This window comes from Aedes aegypti, chromosome 2 (assembly GCF_002204515.2).
Source record: "Aedes aegypti strain LVP_AGWG chromosome 2, AaegL5.0 Primary Assembly, whole genome shotgun sequence".
Taxonomy (NCBI): domain Eukaryota; kingdom Metazoa; phylum Arthropoda; class Insecta; order Diptera; family Culicidae; genus Aedes; species Aedes aegypti.
This window is the reverse complement of record NC_035108.1, coordinates 102,944,929-102,962,171: the sequence shown is the minus strand read 5'-3', so window position 1 is coordinate 102,962,171 and position 17,243 is coordinate 102,944,929. Positions and strand designations below refer to the sequence as shown.

Here is a 17,243-nt window from a genome sequence, read left to right as displayed (position 1 = left end):
ACAATTTGGCATTGTAGTAACAAATGATGAACATTTCTAAGATTTTCTTGAATAATTCTTATTTCTACGTCAATTTTTAGGAATACAGATTAAATATACAGATATTTTGCTCCAGGATACAGAAATACAGATACTTCAATGAAAAAATACAGATTTTTATGTGGCAACCCTGCTGACAGATGCCGTCCACGCCAGACCGATGGGGAAATGTCATCGTCCAAATTATTAATCTTTGCATTCGCCTAGCATTGTTCAAGTCCACATGTCGTTCATATTTTAATAAAGTTTTTAATTTGTTATTTGTTGCGTTAATTGCGAGTTTGTTATTGCAACAGGTGGCAAATGCAATGCTTCACAACGCCCTACTTTCTACTTGTAAATTTTGCGAAAATGAAGCTGGAATTGGATTTTTTATACCGTTGTTACAAAAGAGGTATTTTTTATGGCAATGTAAAAACCATATTAAAATAAGATTCTACCCCATTACTCCGAATCCCATTTCCCCGAATGCCATTTCCCAGAATTCCATTACCCCGAATGTATCATTACCCCGAATTCTATCACCCCGAATGCTATTTCCCCGAATTCACAAGTATGTTGACATGATGACATTGATGACATTTCTCAATGATATTGGAATTCGGGGTAATGTTATTCGGGGTTATGGGTCGTTCGGGGTTTTGGATTTCGGGGTAATGGCATTCGGGTTAATGGGATTCGGGGTAATGGCATTGGGGGTAATGGGGTAGAATCGTCCAGTGGCGTAGCTAGTGTTTTGTGGGCCCGGTGCGGAGGTAGGTTTGGGGGCCCCTCAAATAGAGGTTTTCAAATTATGCCTTTTATTAACGAACTCACACGTACCTTAGACATTTTTCGAAAACATACCATTTGGACGAAACTTTCGTGATTAAAAGTTCAGAAAATATTATACCGGTAATTATACACCCTGGAAGTAATTTTTGAGTAACTACGTCTTTAGCAATCAAAAAATATATATGAAGCAATTGCTTCAGAAATTTCTATATTTCTATATTTCTATATCATTTTGGAATATACCTAGAAAAACTAGTAGAAATATTTTTTTCTAGAACTCTGACGACGTTCTTTAAACTTTTGGATTTTTTTAACCTCCTTGTAAAAAGAGTTTTAGAATATTTAGGAGAATTCGTGAAAAAACTTCTAGAACACCTTAGGAGTTTCTGGGGAAAATACTGCATTTATCACTTGAAGAGCTCATTTTAGTAATGAATGAATCCAAGAAGGTTGAATCCAAAAGGATTTCCAACTATTTGAGGAATTCTAACAAATTTCTAAGATAAAAAAAAACTCAGATAAATTTCAAGGTGTATGCTTGAAATTAGTCAAATAGTTTGTGAAAGATTCCTTGAGGTTATTGTTAAAAGAATACATACTTGGAAAATCACGAAGTTCAATGGCCAAGAGTACGTCTTTCAGTGGTTTTCATGGGGAAGTACTCAGAGGTCTCCTCAGTGGAATTATCGGTTGAAGCCCTGATAAATTCCTCGAAAGATTCCTGAAGAAATTCTTGAAAATCCTGGAAAAAAACGGGTACAATTTATTAGGAATCTCCGTGACAATTTCTTCAACGTCAACATGGATTATTGCTAGCTATATTATAGTGGTTCTATTCCCGAAGCAATTCTTTCAAAAATCAAAATTAATTTCAGGTGAAAATAATGAGAAGATTCTGTAGAGCTTCTAAATGAAAGTGCTGGATAAATGTTCTTGGATTTATTGCTTATATTGATTCTGAAGAAATCCAGCTAGAATTTCTGCAAAAAATCTGGAGGAATTCCTTGGAAGTATATATATATTTTTTAAACAAAATCTTGAAGGAATCTCTGGATATGTTTAATAAAAATGTTGGTGAATTCCATGGTATAATTCCATATACATTACCAGTAAAATGTTTAAATAAATATCGTGATGAATTGGTTAAGGTCACCCAAGAATAAGTTCGAATATTTTTTGGTAAGTATATTTAGATGATTTAAAAAATATTTAATGGCTGAAGGAATTTCAAAACTTTTTAATCGGTTTCATGGAGAAGTCATTCGGGATTGTTCAGTAAAACCCGTCGAGAAATCATCAAAACACTTCCCAACATAGTTTTAAACAATCGTTGATATACTTTATAGCAGACACGCTGGAAAAATATTTGTAGTTATCTCTAGAGGATTGATTTTGAGATAAGACTACTACAAATATTATCTTTCTTTCATTTCACCACATCTTTAAAAAATAAAATTAAAAAGGGAAACAATAAATGGTTTTGGTTAACCCTATCAGGATATGAACGTTTTCAAAGCCAATGAAATCCATGGAAAAACGACCCCGACGACAACCTAAAACATGAAGAGCGTAACACTACTTTTATATCACTGTTCAAAAGAGAATAATAAAAATTAAAATTGTAATGTTAACTTTTTTGTATTTTATTTGTTGGGTTTGTGCTTTACATATTTTCCCCTTATGGGCCTCCCAAGTGGTCTCGAACATAACAGAAAATTAATAAGTGCATAAGCCTAAATAGTAATATCGAAATCTTGTGACTTTTTCGTTCTACAAAATTCATTGCTTTGCAAATATCTTAAACTCCTAAAGAATCTTCCATAAAAATGTAATCCTTAAGTCGTAAACTTATGGATATTTTATTGAGAAGGTCTCTGTATAATTAAGTCTCTGTATAATTTATAAAATGATTTCAAAATGATTATTGAGTAAGATTCTGAAGGAATCCTAGGCACGATTATTGTAAAATCTTGGACATTATGACCTAAAAAACTGCTTGATCAGGATTTTAGCACATTTCGGTTCATGCTAATAAATTTAGGTCGGATTCTGATAGAATTTGTAGTACGATAAAAAACAAAAATCCAGGTGATTATTCTCACAGGATGCAAAATTTTTGGGGTAAATTCTTCATAATATTCTAATTTTGAAAAGGACTCTCACAATGTCCAGCAGAATGCTTAGCAACATTTTTTTTTATTTCCTCAAATGAAATTTACCCCAATCACAGATTTTTAAAAGGCACGAATGTCTCTTCTACGGGTCGACGATCAATTCCGATTATATCGATATCATCCGCAAAATCCACGAGCATATGCGACCGGGTGGCGATGGTACCGCTTCTTTGCACGCCTGCTCTCCTTATAGCTCCTTCGAGAGCGATGTTGAACAAAAGGTTCGAAAGCGCATCTCCTTGCTTCAATCCATCTAAGGTTACGAAGGAGGTTGAAGTCTCATCCGCAACCCGCACACTTGATTTCGATCCATCCAACGTTGCACGAATCAGTCTAATCAGTTTCACCGGAAAACCGTGTTCTATCATTATCTGCCATAACTCATTTCTCATTACTGAATCGTACGCCACCTTGAAATCAATGAACAGATGGTGATTCTGCAAGTTGTATTCCCGGAACTTATCAAGGATTTGTCGCAAGGTAAACATTTGATCCGTCGTTGATCGGCCCTCACGAAAACCAACTTGGTATTCGCCGACGAAGGACTCCTCCAGTGGTGTCAATCTGTTGAACAGAACACTCGACATTATTTTGTACGCCGAATTGAGGAGCGTTATTCCTCGGTAATCGGCGCACTCCAATCTGTGTCCCTTCTTATACAGAGTGCAGATGAGGCCCTCCATCCAGCTAGCTGGCAATTCTTCTTCCTCCCATATCCTCAACAGAGTACGGTGCAATATTTTGTACAGCTGCTCACCACCGAGCTTGAAAAGTTCGGCCGGGAGCTCGTCTTTTCCAGCAGCCTTACAGTTCTTCAACTTATTGATCGCTTTTCTAATAACATCTAGCTCCACAGCTTGTCCATCGTTGCTGATGATTAATCTGTTCTCAGACGCGCTCGTGTTCTCTCCGTTCAACAATTGCTCGAAGTGTTCTTTCTACCTGGCAGCCACCAAGATTTTGTCTGTCAGCAAGTTACCTTCACGGTCATTGCATTTTGGGGCTGTTTGGGCACGTCAGGAGTTAATCATCAATGTTAACTTCCTTTTCCCGATCAGCCTAGATAGCCGTGTAGTGTCGGTAGCGGTTGTTTCAATTGGCTAAGAATTAACACTACGGACTGCCTGTTCCGATGGTAAAAGTCCACCTAACAGGTGACCCCTAATTCATGCGGCTTTAAGCTTACCGTGCCTAGGAATGAATGGTTAGGGGGGTCTAAATAAAACCTAACCGCAAACGGAGCCTGTGGAGTACCAGGGCGCCCTCTACAGTATTATGCCCTTCCTGTGCTAACCGGAGCAATGGTGCAGGTGACCTTGTGTTTCTCCGAGATAATCGGCTGCCCTTCTTCAGTCTCAAGCATGAGGCTAAATAAGGGTGGGATTATTAATACGTTGTAACTTAGTTTAAATTTTCACCTCTATGGTTTCGCATTATGCGTATTACACAGTGTGCTCTGTGCTTTTCACCTTTGGCGACTTTGAGGATATGTTTTTTTCGCTGCTGGTCTTTTTCGTTCTGAGATTGCGAAAAGCTTAATCCTGCCTAGTTTGGGTAGTGGCTACGGTTAAGATAGCTTTGTTAGACCAATCTTCAGCATAAAATATCAGCAATGATCAATCTTTGTAGACTCATGCAAATGCTAAAGCTCAATTGGCGCTAGTTCAAAAACCTTACTTTTGTGAACTTTTATCTAGGTAACCTTGTGGACCCAGTTTTTGCTACTTTCAGAAACATGAAATGGCAAACTCGCGTGCCATGCCTCGTGCATGCGTGCTCATAAATAGCGCTGACGTTGCTACACTCATTTCTGAGTTAACAACCAGAGATGTATGTGCTGTCACAATTGATATTTCTGTTGGTGACCTCAATAGGAAATACGTCTTTCGTTTTGTGGTGTATCTACCACATGATGAACCATCCCCAATGGATGATTTCAAACGGGTTGTCGTTCACTGCCTATGAAGAGGCCTTCTGCTGATTGTGGGCAGTGATGCTGATACTCATCACATCATCTAGAGCAGTTCAGCTATCAATTTGAGAAGCTGCAGTCTGATAAAGTGCTTAAGTAGTTCAAATCTTGGATTACTTATTTTAGGGAATCGCCCAACCTTCATGGTATCTGCTAGAGAAGAAGTGTTAGACATAATGCCCAGCTTGAACAGAATCAGTCACAAGTTGACGAATTGGTGTGTATTAGATGATGAATCATTATCTGATCATCTCTACATACACTGGGAATTGGTTGTGACCAAATTCCATGGATTCTCTCCGTCCATTGGAAATCCTGGTGATTCGGATGTTCCCACTTCCGGTGTGTCGGGACACAATTGTCCTTGCTTCGAGTGATCTCTTTGCTTATAGGAAATTTCCTACACAACTTCCTTCACAGGAGAAGTGGACGTCTGGCTGTTTGTAAAGTATGTCAGATAGTCAAGCTGCTATAAAAGCTCTTGCTTCGGCCAACTCAAAGTCGAAGCTTGTTATCGCATTCATTCATTTATTTATTTAGTTAACATCTACACAGATAACACTGAATCAACAATTTCACGCCACAATACTCGGTTCGTGGCCGCATCTCTCCATCCTCGGTTCTGCCCCACGCTCGCCAAATCGATACGCACTTGATCCGCCCACCTAGCTCGCTGCGCTCCACGCCTTCTTGTACCAACCGGATCCGAAGCGAATACCATCTTTGCAGGGTTGCTGTCCGGCATTCTTGCAACATGCCCTGCCCATCGTATCCTTCCAGCTTTGGCCACCTTCTGGATACTGGGTTCGCCGTAGAGTTGAGCGAGCTCGTGGTTCATCCTTCGCCGCCACACACCGTTCTTCTGCACACCGCCGAAGATCGTCCTAAGCACCCGACGTTCGAAGACTCCAAGTGCTTGCAGGTCCTCCTCGAGCATCGTCCACGTTTCATGCCCGTAGAGGACTACCGGCCTTATGAGCGTTTTGTACATGGTACATTTGGTGCGGGCGTGAATCTTTTTTGACCGCAGCTTCTTCTGGAGGCCATAGTAGGCCCGACTTCCACTGATGATCCGCCTCCGTATTTCACGGCTAACGTTATTGTCAGCCGTCAGCAAGGATCCAAGGTAGACGAACTCGTCGACCACCTCGAACGTTTCCCCGTCTATCGTAACACTGCTACCTAGGCGAGCCCTGTCGCGCTCGGCCCCACCAGCTAGGATGTACTTTGTCTTGGCCGCATTCACCACCAGTCCAACTTTTGCTGCCTCGCGTTTCAGGCGGGTGTACAGGTCTGCCACCTTTTCAAATGTCCGGCCGACGATGTCCATATCATCCGCGAAGCAAACAAATTGACTGGATCTCGTAAAAATCGTACCCCGGCTGTTAAGCCCGGCTCTCCGCATAACACCTTCTAGCGCAATATTGAACAACAGGCACGAAAGTCCATCACCTTGTCGTAGTCCCCGGTGGGATCCAAACGAACTAGAGTGTTCGCCTGAAACCTTCACACAATTTTGCACACCTTCCATCGTCGCTCTTATCAGTCTCGTGAGCTTCCCGGGAAAGCTGTTCTCGTCCATGATTTTCCATAGCTCTACGCGGTCGATACTGTCGTATGCCGCCTTGAAATCGATGAAAAGGTGATGTGTTGGGACCTGGTATTCACGACATTTTTGGAGGATTTGCCGTACAGTAAAGATCTGGTCCGTTGTCGATCGGCCGTCAACGAAGCCGGATTGATAACTTCCCACGAACTCGTTTACTACAGGTGACAGACGACGGAAGATGATCTGGGATAATACTTTGTAGGCCGCATTTAGAATGGTGATCGCTCGAAAGTTCTCACAATCTAACTTGTCGCCTTTCTTGTAGATGGGGCAGATTACCCCTTCCTTCCACTCCTCCGGTAGCTGTTCTGTTTCCCAGATTGTGCCTATCAGCCGGTGCAGACAAATGGCCAGCCTTTCCGGACCCATCTTTATGAGTTCAGCTCCGATACCATCCTTACCAGCAGCTTTATTGTTCTTGAGCTGGTGAATGGCATCCTTAACCTCTCTCAAAGTGGGGGCTGGTTGGTTTCCATCTTCCGCAGTACTGACGAAGGCATTTCCTCCGTTGTCCCGTCCTTCATTGCCTGTGCTCTCAGCACCATTCAGGTGCTCGTCGAAGTGCTGCTTCCACCTTTCGATCATCTCACGCTCGTCCGTCAGAATGCTCCCATCCTTATCCCTGCACATCTCGGCTCGCGGCACGAAGCCGTTGCGGGATGCGTTGAGCTTCTGATAGAACCTACGCGTTTCCTGAGACCGGCACAGCTGTTCCATCTCCTCGCACTCCGTCTCCTCCAGGCGGCGTTTTTTCTCCCGAAAGAGGCGGGTCTGCTGTTGCCGTTTCCGTTTATAGCGTTCCACGTTCTGCTGGGTCCCTTGCTGCAGCATGACCGCCCGCGCTGCATTCTTCTCCTTCAAAATCTCCTGGCACTCCTCGTCGAACCAATCGTTCCGTCGACTCCGTCCCACGTACCCGACGTTGCTCTCAGCTGCATCGTTGATGGCTGCTTTTACAGTTCTCCAGCAGTCCTCAAGATGTTATCGCATGTCGAACTCAAATTGCGGAACTGAATTCAGTAAACTCTTGTATGGGTACCTAGCCATTCTTCCATCGCTGGAAATGAATTGGCTGATGAGCTAGCTCGCGTTGGAGCATCGCATGACTTCATTGGCCCTGAGCCGGCTATTCCAATTTCGAAGTGCTGGGTGAAGCTTCAGATTAATTCTTGGGCGGCAACTCAGCACAAGCAATATTGGAATAGTTTGGAGTCATGTCGTCAAACAAAATTGTACATTACTGAGCCATCTCCAAGGGTGGCGAAGTATTTAACAAATCTGTCAAAGCAGAATTGCAGTCTCTTGGTCAGAGCGTTGACAGGCCACTGCCGACTCAACTATCACATGGCAAATATTCAGCGTGCTGACTCATTTGTGTGTGATAGATGTGACTCCGATTATGGAACTTCGTATCAACTGATATGTAACTGTCCAGTTTTTGCGCAAATGCGATTCCAATTACTTGGTAAACACTTATTAAGTGAAACTGAATTCAGAAGCCTGAATCTTCAGGACATTCTGTTATTCTTAACCCGCTGTGGTAATGAGCTATAGGCTCTCTTTACGCTCATGCGTTTTGCAGTGCCCTTTTTAGGGCGCTGTTCGAACCCATTGTGGTATGGAGCTACATGCTCTCATTTCGCTTATGCGATCTTCCCTCTTCAAGGGACCCTACTCCTATTTCCTCCCATCTTTCCCTTCCCTTTCCTCTCCCATCGGGTAGATGATGAAATAGGCTCAAATATGGCGATGGCACAAATCTCCCAACTGGTGGGGAACGTGCCTTTGGAGCCGGCCTTCTGATACCTGATACCTGATAGAGCTGCCGCTGAAACATCGGTAGCCAAAGTTGTGACCGCTGTGCTTAAATCAGGGTTACCCCGGATTGAATGTTGAGGTAAGGCGAAAATGGTGTCCAAGCTGGGAATTCCGGAAAGCCTGGTGGTCAAACCGAAGGAGGTGATGGATGATGCCGTGCTGGCATCAGTAGGGCTGGTAACGGAGAGGGGCTTACCACCGGGATTGGAGTACCCGGAGAGCCCAGACGGAGTATCTAACGGCTGGGACTGATTGTCTAAAATTAATGTTCCGGAAAGTCCTGACGATGGCATTGAAGGAGCAGTCGGTGATAGTGAAGTTTCGTCGCAATTTGTACCGGAAAAACAATTGACAGAGTGGGACTTACCACCCGGGTTGGAGTGCCCGGGGTGCCCACAAACGAGAGCTAAATCGTGCGTTTAAACCATAGTTTTAAGTACAAATTTTACTGTTTATGTAGTTTTACTAAAAAGTCTCATACACCGGATTCTGTTTTTGCACGGGGGATGCGAACCGTGCAAAAAAAGTTTTCAGTTCAAAATTTCAAAAATCGTGTAAAAAAAAAAGTAACACCATTTCTCGACATTTCCTGTAAAAATAAGGTTTTGGCAAAAATTTTGTATGGAAACTTTTTTTGCACGGCCGTGTAAAAAAAATCCGTGTAAAAACAGAATCGGGTGTACTTTCAAAACTGTGTACGCATTTATATTGGTCTACAGCAAATTGTAAATGGTTTTCTCCGAATATCTGAATTGGTAATCACTGGATAATATATTATGAAAATAATGTGTGGAAAATGAAATCGACTTTATTACAGCAGTGTTGCCAATTTTGATGATTGTCAATGTACTTTGAAAGGTCTTCTAAGAATAAAGCAACAGTTTTTCCATTGTGCTTTAAATGTGACGTGGGGACTAAATTAGTAACTCTATGAAGGCGTAAGTTATTGCTGTGTGCGTTTGAAATGCAAATATCAAATGCGTGAACACCAAATGCGGTAAGATTTTCAACAAGGAAGGCGAAGTCAAAAATTGATTTTCTTTGCTAGATTGGCGGTGATATGCATCATGGTTGCTAAGTATCCTTTGGTTACTTTGTGTTACCGCATTTGAAGCTCAGTTAGCCTGGATTTGCACGTCAAACGCAAGCAGCAATATTTTTCATATTAATACTACACACTTAGATTAAATTACTGGGGTCGGTAAAGTTCTACTGGGTTTTGGGTTTAACGAAAAAGTCAGTAAAATGAAAACTGTCGCCACGCGTAATTGAAAAGCAAATTTGACCATGTTTTATTTTTTATCGATATATGATATAAAAAGAAAGTTCTCTGCAAAAGTTCAGTGAAAAATCTCTGTTTTTCGATTTCTGACATTTTTTTTAGTTTACTGACTTTTTCGGTAGTTCCAAAACCCAGTTATTTTTACCGAACAGATTGAGTGTGTATATTACGATTTCCGTCAGGACGTACTTTTAACCAAAAAATTCTACTCATATCAGTTCCCTTCAAATTTAAAATAGATTTCTCTAAAAAATAGGGGAAAAATGATTTTATTTTATCTGTAAAACTGTTGTTCCAAAAATAACTTGATTTTTTCTATCAGGCTTCTGATTGATGATGCTTTCGAAGAACAAGCCTACATTGAAAATAAACAAAATAAATTGTCGAATTTTGCAGCCAATTTCTAACAATCACTGATTTTGATAACCTCCACAAATCCACCGTTCTAATCGTTGTTCCATATTCGTGTGAAATTAAAATAATTTGAGAGAATTTTTATTATCACAACACTGTACAATACTAGTCTAATGATGTGCAGAAACCCGATTGAAATTTGATTGATGAATTAAAAAGATACAGTATGCACAAAGTGTCCACTTTATAAAATGAACAGTCCTTATCTACCGTACAGATGTACTCGCACCGATCAGTCATGCATAGTAAATTGAATAGAATTTGTTCCTAGCAGGTACATGCATGCATAACAAATTAAAATTTGATTACGACTAGAACACCAAACTTTGAACTTTGAAAATTAAAATAAATATACCCAAAAAGTTAGTACAAATTGAACTTAAAATAAGTGTGAAATTGCTGGACAGTATATAACTTTGCTTGGTGTAGTATAAGAACTAGACACTTAAGTAAATTCGGCATTATGGCAGTCCTTCCGCGATGCTACCATACTTCGCACATGCTCCTCATTCCGCTCACTGCCATATTATTAATATTTGTTGATACATATTAGACTATATAATTGCATGTTTTGTAACTATGACTGAAGTAGAATTAATAAATGTACTAGCCAACAACAAAATATTTCGCAAAACATGTGTAAAATATCAGTGAGCGAAATTAGAAGCGCGCGCGAAATATGGGTACTTTACGGTAAATAAATTGTAACTAAAAATGTGATTCATGTACCCAGTACAAATGAAGCGTGCTATCAGACTATCCAAAGCATCTGTTCATTGATTTTTTGATTAGCTGGTATAGAAAAATGACCAGCCTCTCTGGACCCATCTTGTTGAGTTCAACTCCGAAACCATCCTTTCCAGCAGCTTTTTTTAACTGATGAATGGCACCTTGACCTTCTTAAAAGTGGGAACTGGTTGATTTACATTGTCTACAGTGCTGACGAAGACATTTCCTCTGTTGTGCTGACCGCGCTGAGAGTACCATTCAGGTGTTTATCAAGGTGCTGCTGCCACCTTTCGTCCACCTCACGTTTGCCCGTCAAGATCCTCCCATCCTCATCCTCATAGACATCCCTGCAAATCGCGGCTTGCGGCACGAAACCGTTGCGGGATGCGTTGAGCTCCTGGTAGAACTAGTGGATGTGGTACTTGAATGAAGTGTTGGTGATGGAAGCCACCGTTTGGAAATCACGTTCTCCGATTTAAAATCAGGGTTTTTTTTTTCAATTTAGCTGCAACGTTCGAGCCGACATTTAGCAGTTCACGAGCCAGGAATTCAACATGCTCGAGATCATTCATAATTTCCACGTTTCAAGATCTAACGTTTCAATTATTGCCCTTCATTCGAAGTCCGTCTGTTACCGTGAAATCGATCCATTGTTGTTTCTTGTTTGATAAACAGTCTTGGATATCCAGGTAAACAATAAGTCGTATATTAGCCCAAATATTGATTTATGGCTTAATAATTCTAATACACGGCTTATGGCTCTCTGGGTAGACCATCTCACCAGAATTGCGCTTCCTACATCGAGCTTGAGAGGCTACCTACTAGGCATGATACAGCATTGTCCGCATTTATTAACCTAACTTTATTTTTTCAGGCCATCAATCAGCCCGACCACGCGGAACATGATCAACGCTTCGCCGTTTTCGATGTTTTTCCAATCCCTGCTGCCGAGCTTCAGTCTGCAGCAAGCGCAACAGCAGCAACCGGGCCAGCTACCGATCCGCAACCGCGAGGCCGGCGAAGGCCCTGCAGCTGCTGCTGCCGCCGGTGCCGGAGTGGGTGCTGCAGCGGGCGAAGGTGCCATTGCCGGCTTGCAGGCGTACACCAATTCGCTCAACTCGATCGTGGACGCCATGCGAGACTTCCTGTCCGACATACGGGTGCTGGAGCGGCCCAACGACGCCGACGTGGACGACAATGAAAGCTCGGACGGGGACGAGCCGAATGACTATCTGACGTAAGCTAGAGAAACGTTTTTCCTTGGAGGTAGGTGATAGTCGTTACGTTTCATACTTTTCCAAATTGAGGTTGGTGTTGACCAAGGATCAGATTGAGGAACGCCGCGTCGCTTATGATTTTGAAAACTTTACATCACACCGAAAGTAGTCAATTTTTAAGGCTTTCTAGTTTGATAGTTTTGTTTATACTTATATTTTCCTACTTTTTTGATATGGGATGTATTTTGTTTTCGTGTTGTGTTATTTCGCCTCTTTTATGTAAAAGTATCATTGTTGAGTTGAGTATGTGAGAAAAAAAAAAACTAAAACGGGTATCAACAAATGCCTGCAAAGATATCAAGAAGCAAAACAATGGAGGCTTCACAGTTTGATAGTTCCCGAATGAACATTTCAACCATCCATTGGGAGTTATATTTGTCGTGTACTTTGACATTTGAGGAATATAATTCACATTAACAGTGTATTGAAGTTGTTCAGTCAACAGATAGGTGCGGATTCAGTCGATAACTGTAATGCTTGATCGCGGTTCTGCTTCTTGGTTTCTAAAATGACTGTCAAAATAAAATAAATTTCAACAAAACGCTTCAAAAAATCAATAACCATAATTTATAATCAAAATTTATTTTGCGTCGCAATTTGACAAGGAAAACATAGTATTGAATAAAAACCAAGCACAGCTGAACGTTTTCATCTAACACACTGCTACAGCAGGGGTAATAATATGTGATCACCAAGATTATCGATAAAATAAATCATATAATTCTAGATTCCAGTTAACGACTTTCCGTATATTTACTCTCACTGATTGTATGTGCACTGATCGTTTTTGGTCCCATTTATGTTAAAACGGTAGCATCCTTGTTTGTCACAATTCGCTAATGACCCTAATGAAAGTAGAGAACCGGACCAATTTCCACTATTGAGTTAAAATCATTGGTTTCCATCTATTTGAGCACTATCTTCAAATAAGTGTAATGAGAATTCTAATAGAACGGGTTGTAACAAAAAGAATACACAATTTTTGGTTAGAAAAGGAATTATTTGAGGTATATCCAATAATATCGAACAATCTTAAATCAGATTTCTTATATAATGTTGCAACATCCAGAAACTCCCCGACTAGCTTTGAATAGCTAATGTGGGACCCAATATTTATCAAGTAAAGCCGTATATATTAATTGAAAAAAAGATCAATATTTCATATATCTTACGCAAAAAAAAAAAACTGATCAAAATGAATAACATATTAAAATCGAGCAATCAGCGGGACAAATATTGCAGAATACAAGTCTTTAAAGAAAACGATTAATACAAGTATAAAATACAAATGCAAATCAGATTTTTATGGAGCCCTTTATCCTCATTCAAGTTCAGTCTACTTGTTTTGCAATCAATCAAACAATGTAAATCACATCCACTACTCGGAAAGAGGAAATTACTTACATACACCCCACACACACACAGATGAAGAGGGGACATCTGTATAAACACAATTTTCAATTGTGGCAAACGTTTCTCATAAGTTACGTAAAGTGTATAGCCATTTCAAAGGGATGGTGAATAATTGAAACATCAAATTTAAAATAAATATGCTAAAAATAGACAATTGTTAATGGGTTACTTGAAGTGATCAATATCACAACAAATCCTTATGCCATAGCTCAGAAAATGTTAGTTTAGTTCTTTTATTATTATACCATTTTTATTCTAGATTTTATTTCGCTAGCTAGCAATTAGTCTGTAATGCATTCATTCACCACCACTTCTGCTACCTCGCCTTTCAGGCCGCTGTACAGATGTGTCACATTTTTAAATGTTCTTTAGGCAATGTTTTCGCGAAGCAAACAAATTGACTAGATCTGGTCAAAATCGTTTCTTGGCTGTTGTACCCGATTCTCCATATAATCCCTTTTACTGCAAGCCACGAAAGGCCATCTCCTTGTCGTAGTCGCCAGCGGAAATCAAATGAATTGCAGTGTTCGTCCCACACAGTTTGGTACACCATCCATCTTTATTCTTTATTCTTTATTTGTATACTTTCAACTGATCTAATAATGATCTTATTGAAATTTTACTTAGAGCTAATGACACAAATACAGAGAAACAAATCATTACAATCTTGATGAAAGCCAAACTGAAACTATTTAAACTATTGAACAACATTACATAAAAACATTCATTCAGTGTTCAGCTATGGACCAGTATTATAATTTCGGGTCTCAAACATAATTATGGAATTCTCTGAAGCAAATTCCCGTTGGCCAAGTCGATGGAAGTAACGCCAATTCCTTGAAACGAGTCTCGATCCCAACTTTGAATGAGACGTACGGCATAGTCGATGGATCTTTCCACGCTGGAACAAGCCTTTTGACTACTGTTGAGACAGTTGAACCGAGAGAATCAGAAATTATTTTGGAGGACAAATCGCGTTCAGTAACGTTGTTCTCAAGCCTCGTGAAAAACAACCAAAATCTGTCATCGGTTACTCTAGGGTAAACGACATCGCTCATATCGTAAATAGTTTTTGTTCCGCATAACAATCTGGATGAAGATACAGGTGAAGATTGTGCAACGGGAGTACCAATACTTGTGCTTCGGGAAGATTTTGAATGAGCTCTTGCTTCGGTGATAGTAACATTTCCAATGGTCTCATGAATGGCAGCTATTTGTTGTTTCAGAACCGTGATTTCCTTGTCGTAATTCATTTCGGCATGAATAACATTCGGAGAATTAAAAGTTACGATATCGTTAGAAGGTACTTGCGATTGCAACAAACGGTCGTTACGAATCGCTCGTATCTGCTCAATGCATGCGTCGCAAATCCACCACATATTTGATTTCTTGCGATATCTCATCAAATCATCACCACTTACTTCGACACATTTGGCGTGAAATGCTTGTCCGCAAAATCCTTCGCAATGTCACCTCTGGCAATCGATGTGGAGCATTGTTTGCAAATGGTCAGTTTGTTTTTGGTAATTGGTATCCATTACGTAGGTATACACATGACAGCGACAAAACAAAAGGGTAAGCAAGAGTTAAACAATTATGGCTTTTGCGAACTTCAGTTTAACTCTCGCGTTTAGTATCATAAGGACGTATCTGCAGTGATCGATTTTCTCTTCTGCAAATTACTCGGCCGGGTCGATGTTTTCGACTGCTATTTATGTTTTAGTAGAAAATATTAATTGTCCTCCGTCATGCAGCATCGTAAAATGTTCCGAAAATCTTTTAAGTTTCGTATACTAAGCCAGAGAAAATCGACGAAGAGAAATCGATCACTGCAGATACGCCTGTATGATTCTCAACGCGAGAACTTTTCGCTTCAATTGCGGCACATAAACGTGCAAATAAATATTACTCAACATAGACGTTACATTACATTAACTCTACTATCGATCACAACAATATTTCGACGCTTTAACACTTCAAATTACTGAATCAAATTTCGACTCCAACAAAACATGCTATACGTAGCGTTACAACAACAACCGAGGTACTAATCCATCGTCGCTCTTATCGGTCTTGTGAATTTCTCTGGTAAGATATTGTCGTCCATGATTTTCCATAGCTCTACGCAATCGATACTAACGTAGGCCGTCTTTAAATCGATAAATAGGTGATGCGTTGGGACCAGGTTTTCTAATTTTTTTTGAACAATTTGCCGTACAGTAAAGATTTGGTCCATCATCGATCGGCCATCATGATAACTTCTCACGAATTTGTCTACTGCATGTGACAGACGACGGCTGAATATCTGGGATAACAAATTGTAGGCCGCAATTAGAATGTTGATCGCTCGGAAGTTCTAACAATCCAATTTGTTGCCATTCTTGTGGATATGGCACTTTACCCATTCCTTCCACTCATCCGGTAGATATTCTATTTCCCAGATTGTACCTAGCAGCCGGTACGGTACGGATCAGCCTTTCCGGATCCATCTTTATGAGTTCAACTCCATTACCATCTCTACCAACAGCTTTATATTTCTTGAGCTGATCAATGGCATCCTTTACCTCCCTCAAAGGACGAACCTATTGGTTTTCATCATCCGCAGTACTTTTTTTTTTAATTTCTTTATTAGTACCATTCCAAACATTACATTCGTTATTTCTTATATCTAGGTGTTCTGTGTTATTAGGCAACACTATCATCCTAATTTGGTAAAACAAATCTAAGATTTCATTAACATTTTGGTAACAACATATTACATTTCATTTGCCGTAGCAGTTCAGATTTTTTACAGGTGAGTTGATTTCACCTGCTTATAAGAGAAAAAAAAAACGTTTTCAATATACTTAACCTAACTTTACCTAAACATATAACGCATTAATCGTGGCAATACAAGATTGCAACGATTTTTGCCTGATATTATTAATGATTTTATTTGACATTTGTTCCAATGTTTCAACATTGGATATTCTATGTAACTCATTGGTACTATACCAGGGAGGAAGCCTCAGAATCATTTTCAAAATTTTATTTTGAATTCTCTGCAGAGCTTTCTTCCTGGTATTACAACAGCTAGTCCATATTGGTACAGCATACAACATGGCTGGCCTGAAAATTTGTTTGAATATCAAAAGTTTGTTCTGAAGACAAAGTTTTGATTTTCTATTAATAAGGGGATAGAGACATTTTACATATTTGTTACATTTGGCTTGAATGTTCTCAATGTGATTTTTGAAAGTTAAATTCTTATCTAGCATGAGCCCTAGATACTTAACTTCATCTGACCAATTTATTGGAACCCCTCTCATCGTGACAACATGTCTACTTGAAGGTTTCAAATAAAGAGCTTTTGGTTTATGTGGGAATATTATTAGTTGAGTTTTGGAAGCATTAGGAGAAATCTTCCATTTTTGCAAGTATGAAGAAAAAATATCCAAACTTTTTTGCAATCTACTACAGATGACACGCAGACTTCGTCCTTTGGCGGAGAGGCCTGTGTCATCCGCAAACAAAGATTTTTGACATCCCTGAGGTAACTCAGGTAAGTCAGATGTGAAAATATTGTACAATATTGGTCCCAAAATGCAGCCTTGAGAAACACCAGCTCCTACAGGAAGTTTTTCAGATCTGGAGTTCTGATAATTAACCAGAAGTGTACGATTTGACAGATAACTTTGAATTATTCTAACAGTGTATGTTGGAAAATTAAAGTTTTTCAATTTTACGATCAAACCTTCATGCC

The 17,243-nt window shown here is 40.0% G+C and overlaps 1 protein-coding gene across 1 annotated transcript in view; it reads left to right on the top strand.

Moving 5' to 3' along the window:
- The window catches only part of LOC5576076 (transcription factor 25), a 33,815-nt gene extending 20,165 nt beyond the window's left edge, over positions 1–13,650 (top strand). The window contains exon 5 of the mRNA XM_001662358.2: positions 11,686–13,650. Coding sequence (XP_001662408.2) covers positions 11,686–12,052 — 367 coding nt within the window. The 3' untranslated portion in view covers positions 12,053–13,650. The remainder of the gene's footprint in view (positions 1–11,685) is intronic.
- The last annotated feature ends 3,593 nt before the right edge of the window (positions 13,651–17,243 follow it).